Source organism: Alosa alosa, chromosome 12, assembly GCF_017589495.1.
Source record: "Alosa alosa isolate M-15738 ecotype Scorff River chromosome 12, AALO_Geno_1.1, whole genome shotgun sequence".
Classification (NCBI taxonomy): domain Eukaryota; kingdom Metazoa; phylum Chordata; class Actinopteri; order Clupeiformes; family Clupeidae; genus Alosa; species Alosa alosa.
In genome coordinates, this window is record NC_063200.1 from 27,242,287 (window position 1) to 27,252,152 (window position 9,866).

At 39.9% G+C, this 9,866-nt stretch overlaps 1 protein-coding gene across 1 annotated transcript; it reads right to left on the reverse strand.

Moving 5' to 3' along the window:
- Positions 1 to 1,324: 1,324 nt before the first annotated feature.
- Positions 1,325 to 7,547, reverse strand: barhl1b (BarH-like homeobox 1b). Its single transcript, XM_048258152.1, has 3 exons — positions 6,216 to 7,547; positions 4,193 to 4,415; positions 1,325 to 3,158 (listed from the first exon to the last, which is right to left on the reverse strand). The coding sequence occupies exons 1-3, from the start codon at positions 6,667 to 6,669 to the stop codon at positions 2,864 to 2,866; spliced, it is 972 nt and encodes a 323-aa protein (XP_048114109.1). The 5' UTR covers positions 6,670 to 7,547; the 3' UTR covers positions 1,325 to 2,863.
- Between the last annotated feature and the right edge of the window lie 2,319 nt (positions 7,548 to 9,866).

The window sequence follows — 9,866 nt, forward strand, 5'->3', positions numbered from 1 at the left end:
TATGTTCATAAAAAGATACAGTAAGATTAAACTTTTGGGATATCAAGATATCAAGACAGAATTAAATTTCTCATTTTTTACTGGCAACTTGGCAACACCAAAATCCGCGCGATAATCTCTTGGCGTCTCCGAAAGGTTAAGGTTGATACCATCGCTCCTCTCCCGACTGACATTCTTTTTTAAATAACTTTTTGGGTCTGACAAATTAAATCCGCGATGCTAACCAAATAGTGTGGGGTTTGAGCAAAGTGTTTGACAGACATGTTCAAAATTATTCAAACACCTTGCTACTAATAGAATTTCAACTGCCATTTCATTATGTTTCTCGACTGAAGTTGTTGGCGTTGTCATTTACCTCCACCGACGCAACCAACTTCTAGTCATAAATTGTGAAATGCTCTTTAATTAGTTTTATATAACTACCGTCTAGGACAATGATAATTTAAGTCTAGGCAACAGTCCTTTCAACTTGAGCCAGAGAGATAGTGAATTGTTATATTAAGTGAACTCAAAGAGCACGAAGGCTATGTCAGGGGACCATATATAGTTTCAATAGGACCTACTTGCGGTCCTGCATTTTGGTGCATTTCTATAGCTTGTTGATAGTTGTTTTAAGCGTTAAGTCATGGGAAAAATAACATTTTGTTTTGTGGAAACGTATTGGTCAAATGTTTTGTTGTATACTGCATCTAAACCCTAGCACACCATAAAGAGTGGTTATCATAATTTAACCAGGTTTAAGTGAAGCGGTGGATTGCAGCTGGAATGGCTTGCAATGGATGTGTGCTGGGAAATTACAGAGGGAAAGTTTGCAGGTGGTCATAATTCTGTATCTCCTAGAATTTCTGTGTTTCTGATTAATACATGACTGTGATTTTTTATTTACGTGATCTTAGTATAAACTATTAAGAACAAATTCTGACACAATTTTTATCATTAGGAATGAAAATACATTTACGAATTGCGCAGTTCATATTTTGAGTTTTTGTGCTCTGCAACACATTGCATGTTACTCTCTGCATAAGCAGAATGTTATCCAAAGCCCTCCTCATTGATTGGGGGCGTCAAGTAGGCTACTTTAACTCAAAGATTGATACATATCCTAGTGTTCCTAGAACAGCACCAAATGATGGGGGGGGACTTTACCCATGCACATAGCCAATCTGTCTCCCATAATCTCTCCAATGAAGGGGGGAGAGAAGTGAGAAAAAGCAATTTTACCCGTGAGTTGAAGCGGCAGCAGCAATATTCTCACACACCCCCGAACACGACCCCCCCACACACACACACTCATTTACACACGTGGCGACACACCCGAGTCTCATTCAGTGCATATGTAATGAAAGGATCTTTATTTGCACATTTATAAAAGTAACGCTCCTCACCTCGGCTCCCCCTGCACGCCCAACCTCAGTAGTTCTGCAGGTGTGTGTTGGGGTTGTAAAAAAGAAACCAACAAAAAAGAAGGTAAGGGATAAAAAGGAATTGCACTTGCTGCACAGGGGAACCTATATAAATTGAAATACGATAATCACTTCACAAATTAATATGTCCAATATACAGCTTCACCAAAAATAGTAACAAGATGGTTTCATATACCCAATGACAAAAATAATGCACAATGTCTAATGCCTCAATACGCCTGACATGTTTGAGCAGGAAGGAGAGGAGAGCCATATTGGCAACACACTCCACATTACCATAATTATTATCTAATGGTTCGTCAGAATCCAATGATTAATTATTAAAGTGGCTGATTTTTCTTTATACCAAAGAAGATATGTATGTCAACTCTTTCTCTCTCTTCCTCGTTCTCTCTGTCTCCTCCTCTTAAGCTACTCGCCCTCTCTTAGTATTATTCTAAAATGGAATGCTTGAATCTTTATTATACAATTTGATGATGAACGGTAGAAGGATGTTCTTGGGGCTAGAATGTTTTTACTGATTCTTTTAGTTCAGTCTTGGTGGCTGTTGGACATCCAGTTTAATCTTAATATGTCCTGTCCTCTGTGACATTGGACTTCCATTGGCTTCATTTTGGTCCCGATGACCCTGCAAACTAAACTTGACAAATGAACGTTTTTCGTCAATTTGTAACTTCCCATGAAGTTAGGAAATCTGAGAATTCTTGCCGAAATGTTCAGCCTTGGGTGCTACTGCCTTGGATCCCCTTCGCCTTGACACTTAAGAGATCATGAGAAGGATGCACACGAGAGAACGTCAAAATATATTAAATCAAGGTTCTGTCTTTGAATATAACACAAAATATTCTTATTTACACGTATTTTTCTCCTTCTGTACATTGTTTTATGTTAATGAAGTCGCCTAATTAAAGGCAATTTTCCAAGATTTTCTACGTAGAAATGAATTTGAGATGTTTGGGAATCTATGGAATGGCTCGATTTTGGAAATAGTATGCCTACAGTTATATTCAATTGTAATATCCTGTAGCGTCAATTGTATAATAATAATAATAATAATAATAATAATAATAATAATAATAATAATCATGATAGTTGGTGTAGAAACAAAATGGCTCCTGATATTTTAATATTCAAGTGACAGCAACATTATTGCGCCCTTGTTGAAGTTGCTGTGATTATACTGTCCTACAAAGAAATTCTGAGGGTAAACAATATATAAATATATATCCATGATAAATACAACGGGGAAAATAAATAAATAATAAATAGGTCTAATGAACATTATTCAATTATTCAGTCCTGGTGTTCGTTGTGGCTTTTTAAAAGACATGACTTGATTCATTTGTCATCAGTTATAGATTTTTTTTCTTTCTCACTGTTTTTCTTTTGTTCATGAAGTTCCAAGCTGCCGACTTAAATGTGAGTCCAGTGTAACCGGCTCATCGCGGCTGCGTGGGCCGCGGCAGCACGCCAGAGAGGGAGGTTAAGGGTGGCGGTGGCTCGCTTCCGCCCTGAAGACCATGTAGAAGAATCCGCGGGACGAGAGGTCGTTGCAGAGCCGGTGGAGGGGCCGAAGGTCCTCTGTACAGATATAGCGCCGCCCCTGGATCCAAGTTGGACACCAAACTCTGTGGGTAGAAGTATGGCGAGGGGAACATCCTTTGCAGAGCGGAGTAGTTTCCAGCTTCCGCTAACAGTTCAAGTCCCACTGCCGTTTGTCTCTTCCACTTGGTCCTTTCCCAAGAGAAAACCGTGTTAATTTTAGCATTACAGAAACTACTACATACAAATAAAACAAAACCCTACCAAACAATTTGTACCACATCTAAGCGCACACATATTTTATCTGTGACCTGTCTATAAATGGCTCGTTTGCATCCTAAACTCATGATGCATGATCTTGAAATCAGCCAAGTCAATGTCCTGACAAATATTAATACTACAAATAATTACTTACATACCAATTTATATGATACATTGCATTCTAAAAGTAATCAACTGTGTTATATTTAGGCAACATACTTGAAATCACTGACATGGCCTATTTCTGTCGTAATTTACACTGATGTAAATAGTGACCATGCAGCCTTGAAGCCGGTTTTAGTAAATTATTGATAATATTAATAACCGTGAAGGTATATGTAGAAATCTTAATTATTCATAAAGAGCAGTAACACTACTTTATAATTTATGTCAGAAAGTGTTGTTTGTATACCTTATCTATCGTTTAAAGGCTGCATATCATGACAAAACTGAGCACCATCTTGTTACGTTTTATATTAAAATTAAAAGAATAATGTAGAAAGGCCAACACAATGGAGCTAAACTACTTAAATGTTTTGTGGGCATCTGCTTTCCTGACTGTTAGTTACAAAAAATGTGATCCATTTGATGTCTCAATAAAAAAGACACAAATTGTAGACAATCCATTAGTATTCTTAATATAACTGCGATGTATGCTTTATCGCATGTGCATGCGTAAAAAGTACAAAAAGAGCTATCCAATAAGAACCAATTCTGTCTAAAAAAAACATCCTTTGGGAATAGCCTAACTTCTCTAGGCCTAAATAAATAAACTCTTCTCAGTGTATTTCTCGTCACCTGAAAATGTGTGATTTGAATTGACAAGAACTTTTAGTCTGTTGAATGGGAAACTTTCTTTTTTTAACCCGCCATTAAGACTATTAGGGTGTCTCGGTCGAGTATGTCACCAACCAAAATATTTTGTGTCGTCCAACAGTAAAAGAACCAATAAAATGTGTGCTCACCTCCTATTCTGGTACCAGGTTTTCACCTGTGTGTCAGTGAGATTTAGCGAGGCTGCCAGCTCCATCCGGTCTTGCACGCTCAGGTACTTTTGGCGCTCGAAGCTGCGCTCGAGTTGGGCCAGTTGATGGTCCGTGAAGGCGGTGCGCGCCTTCCGGGGCTTCTTCAGGCGGACCTGCGAGCTGTCCCTGCTGCTTGAAATTTCTCTGTCGCCTTCTTCTTTCACTGAAATCATGAACCCAGTTTTATGAGATATTTTAAAAAAAATGCACCACAGGAAGTTAACGCTTAAAGTTGAAGTCAGAACTTTGGAGAGTGGTTCACAATTTCAGCTTTGAAATAATGTAGGCCTATTACCATTGCAGTTCAACATTTAAATAGGCCAGCATTTCCTTGATAAAATGTCCAACCGTTTTTTTTTTTTTTTTTTTCAATTTGATTCAAGGTTTCATAAGAAGTAATTTGATATGTTCTGTCATGGTCTGCGGAACTTGCTTCCGATGCCTAGTGGCTGTTTATTGGGGGTTGTGGCCTGATATCGAATTCGCCCTCTTTTTCAGTTAATCCAAGGGAAAAACATCTATTCTCTCTGAACCCCTAAAAAAGATAAAAAGAGCGATTCGCGAAGCAAGAGATCTTGCCAGTTGAATAGTTGAAGCGTCTCTCAAGGAGCACAATAATCCGGTTAATTGAGCCGCAAGGGAAGGGAATCTTTCAAGCGAGACGGCACAGACTTCACAGGGGCCTGGATAAGGGCGAAATAAAGAGTGAACCGGCTCTCCGCGTTACAAATCTGATTAGCACAGGGACAAATTGCATCAAATCCCCGCAATATTAGGAGGCGGAATCAGCGAAATCAAAGCGGCGTGCAGAGTCCTTACAAGGGCTTTAAAGCCTGACAGAGATGGGTGATTTTCTGAAACTCTTAAGAACTGCACTCCCTCCCTATATTTCCTATAGGTGGTGACCCTGAAGTTTGAACACAGCAAATTGGTGTCAATGACTACAGTGGTGTAATCATCACTGCTTGCAAATATAGCCTATAGGCCTAATATATATATATATATATATATATATATATATAAACATTGTCAAAGAAATGGTGATTTGTATGTAAAATAGAAAATAGTAATATTAAACTATGGCTCAAAACAAGATAAGTGTATTAGTGTTACAAAATGTATTTATATATATTGTTCAGTGGATTTAATATATTGTTCACAATAGAATTACTTTTCATAAAAACATGTTTATAATTACAGCAATTATAGTCAGTCCTTTTTGTTTATGTTGATAATTGGTCTGTGAGTGAGTGGCCAGCGCCTCATTAAATACTTAATGAAAATGCCAAGTGCTATTAATGTGACAGGCTGTGAGATAGATAGATCTTTGATGACATGTGTCTGGAGCCGAACCTCTCGAATGCTTTATCATCCCTGTCTTCACCTCTTGGCCCGAACCTGAGCTTTCACGAGATATGAAGAATACACAGGCACCGCAGGCACATGCACTTTCGTAAAACTATAATCTTTTTTTTTTTACGTTTTTGCTCAACAATAAAACATATTGCGTTTCAATGGCAAATATATTATTAATATCAAGCATTTAAAAAAAATCTGAGTTAAGTATCAAGTCAGGAAACAGGAACAGTTGAACTCCAGCTTTTTAAACAATGAAGAACTGTAGAAGGTGTAGAGTATAGAGGCCTAAATTGTAATTAGACTAAACTAGCCTACTTTAATCAACTAGTTTGATATAAACCGTTAAAAAACTAAATGAAATAGTTAATTTAATCTAAGAACATTTATATTTCATATGTAACCATCCGTAAAAGTTCCTGTGGGTTAGGCTAATAGATTGACAGGAAGTTCCCTTGTGTGCGCTCGTGAACAAAAGTCAGCTATTCCACGGACTAGCCACATTAAAATGAACAATTCCTTCTGTCTTCATCAACCAATTGGCCGTGTTATCATCGTGCAATTTATTTACAAAACATGAATTGCAAATGCTTATCTTTCGCCTTACCTTTGTATTCGCTGTCTGATGAAGAATTACTGTGTATCTTTTCGATGTACTCGTCTGCTATTTTAGAGGCCAGTCGGCCCCCTTCTTGAGTTGGCTGGCCGTTGCTTGAATATGGCGCGCAAGCGGCCAGCGGTTTGCAGTCAGCTAAAATGTCTCTAATAAGGAAAGATGAGGTGACAGTCCGAGGCTGCGAACCGGCAGAGATCTGGCCGAGCTGGAGGTGGGCCGGCAGCCCGAGTGCGTGACCCTGTCGCTGGGCTGCCTCGTCTCCGCATTCTCGTCTCGGCGAGGGGGGAGACGAGCATTCGCTTTCCAGGTCAGACCGTGGGCTGAACTCCAGCGGAGAACGGCATTCCCCGACAAGACTGTCCCCTTTCGACATGACCGGACTGCCGGGTCTGTGTGAGAGTAGCGAGTCGATCCCAAAACTGGACCCGTTAGTGGACGGCTCCATAGTTCAGCAGCGCTTCGTCGAAGCTCAGTGCTCAGACTATCATTGGGATTCAGGCAAGTTCAGCTTGAATAGCGTAGGGCAAAAATAGCCTACAATTTAATCGTGTCGTATCCAGGAGGAAATTCCACAGTCTAGTCGAAAATCCAGTCTTTCAGAGAGTTTCTTGTTCCAGATATATTTTCATGTAGGCTAACTGTACACACACAGGGAAAAAAACTCACCAGGTTAACTAGGTTAAAGCAGTGGAAGAAATCGACCCCGTCTCCAGATATTTTCGTTTCCTCAGCCTACAAAAATCGATAGCGCTGGAAAATATTCTCAGTTGGCGAATTTAATTGATTCGCTGGATCCAGTTTTTCTTTCTAAGTGTCTCGACGTTGTTAATTTTGAATTATCATCGCATGGAGCATACCAGCCAGACACCACGCTAACATTCACAAGTTATACAGCACTTCGAGTAGCACCACCCTTGACAGCCGACCAGCACAGACGAGTTGATTTCAGCACCAAGGACAACGCTGCACTGACTACCTGGAGTTGAGCAGCGTTGAAGAGCCAATTGTTGAAATTTTCATCAGTTCAGAGGAAGTTCGTTGCTGTCACCAGGGCTTCTACAGTGCAGGAGCAAAGATCATTCTGTGCCAACTAAGTGATGTAACGCCAGCCACAAAAATGGACTGGTGAAAGGGAGAACACGAGGGAGAGACAGAGAAAGCGGAAGAGCGAATGCAAGAGAGGCGAATCAGAAATGAGGTAATGCAGGTTAAACAGACACATTGAGGGGAACTTAGGCTTCGAGGTGCGGAGGAAGGACGGAACGCCTAAAATGAAGTTGTGGGAAAACTCTGTTACTGGGTTTTTAAGGGCGCCTCGTCCACGTGAGTCCCCAGCGGCTGGTCTCTATTGGCTGAGGTGTATTTTGGGGTGTTGACTGGCTTGCGAAAAGGAAAACTGGACCCCCCACGCCCAACGAACCCCCCCTCTCGTCGTCCCTTCACGCTGATTAAAAGAGACACTGAATTCATTAGGAGACTCAGATCCAACTGTTTACAGGCAATTTTCACACTGTTTGCTTTCATTACATCATTGATGAGGCTGATAAAAGCCTTATTATAGGAGGCTGGTCTTTCCTTGCCCACTCTGTGAGCTCAATCATGTTCTGTCAAAATTCAAAACTTTAAAAAAATATTTTTAAATATTTGTTATGTGGTCGCAGCAGTGCTAGTTACAGGAAATTAATGCTTTTTTTTTAAGGCAATTTAATTTTTTTTAAGGCAATAATAAATAAAATATACATGAAAAGTATGTTCTATTGTTAACCATTATTATTATTATTATTATTATTATTATTATTATTATTATTATCCAAAGGTATTTTGTAAACTGTTATCGTTTTCTCTTTTTACGTGAATAAATAAAGCCATAATGCCTATTAATATGGTCAACTGATGGCCATTTCCATAAGTTTAAAAGCCTCGACATATCTGTTGACACTTGTTTTCACTCTTCACTTTCTCCACTATTTTTGGATCGTCTTGACAGCTTTAACCTAGCTTTGCAAAACGCGTGCAGCCCGATTATGGAACGAACGCGTCGTTTAGCGCATAATACGAGTCTAATAGGAGCAGAGCCAGAGCTAATGAGCAATAAGAGTGCCACGGAGCTTTCTGAAAGCGCCGTGTGACGCAAAACTTTAACACGCATGAAATACTATTGTCTTCTCCTCCATGTCTCTCCCCCGAACAGTTAGCCCCTCGTGACTCCCGACAGGGCACAATGATCGAGCCCCCCATCAGAACACCAGATTGGAGGCGCTATTGGGTTGTAGACACCGGCAGGTTAGTGAATCCGCGCCTCGCTCCCTGGGGGTCTCGATGCGGCTGCAAGCTGTCACAGCAAGGCGGGGGAAGAGACGGGGAGCAATGTGCTCTCACTTAAAGTTTGTAATTTACGGTGGCACTATCTGCGGGTGTTAGGGTTTGGTATTTCTTTGCTTTCATTTTAAGCGCCCAAATTAATTCGTAGCCATTTGGTTCGAGCAACTCGTGACGTCACCCACAATCGGATTTAATTCGCAAAGTTTGGGATATGCTTGAAAATAAAAGAGTAGACTAGTTCATAAATAGTTCAACCTTTGCATCTCAACAACCCTATAGAGCCTTCTGCCTGCATTTGTGCTTGTTTTCAGATACATTCTATAAAGCAAGTTTAATTGATTTGCACTAAAGTTGACACAACATTCATGTATATTTGTTATGTGTAGGCTATATCATGTATAATTCGACAGGGTAAATGTAGCCTATCGTGTGAATTAAATGTTGTTGTTTTTTAATGTTGCAAAACTTCCTTGGACAGACGATTGCACTGATATTGAGATGGAATAACACACAACTCCACATTGGTTGCAATAAATGCCATTAAATGTTGAGAACCATTTACAAGGCCTGGATGAAGAATACATACCACAGGCCTGTTTGAACATTTTGTGAAGGAGGCGCTCAGATTCTGTTTTATGGCTCCCCATGTAGTGACTTGTCCAGCTCTAATCCTGCATGTAATTCCCAAGATATAATCACACACGCCAGGACAGTCATGAATACACGCCTTCGAATAATGATAAATGGGCTTACGAGAAAACGACGTTGTTCTACATTGCCTTTAGTGGTATCATTTGTAACACGTTTCGCAAGCCATCCAGTCAAGGAAAGTAAACACGAGAGCATTTTCTCAGGTTCTGTTTCTAGTCTTAGTGTCATTTCACAAGGTTGAATTGATTAGTGTGTACATCACTAATGATCTCAATCCCCCTTGATTTTATGCAGAGGAGAAAGCATATGCTATCCTATTAAAGCAGGCAATAACCTGCACTCATATGCAAACATAATCGTTAAGAGAAGAGGAAGGAAAATGAGCGTTTTTATGTTACTCTATTTCATTGGCCTTTCTAACTCAGAAATGTGATTGGCTATGTTGTTCTTGTAATTTATAACTTTCCATTCTATAGTGTGGCCTGCTATAGCTTATATCTTTATTAGCTTTGTGTTGCAGTGGGACTTGCAGATCAGGTGAAAAGGGGTTGAGTTTGAGATCTGTAGATACCCAACCTCAAAATCCAACTCCGAGTTAACAGCTTTCCGTGTATTTTACTGTACGTGTTTTGATACATCACATTTGTTTTGTACAAATAAAAATGCCCT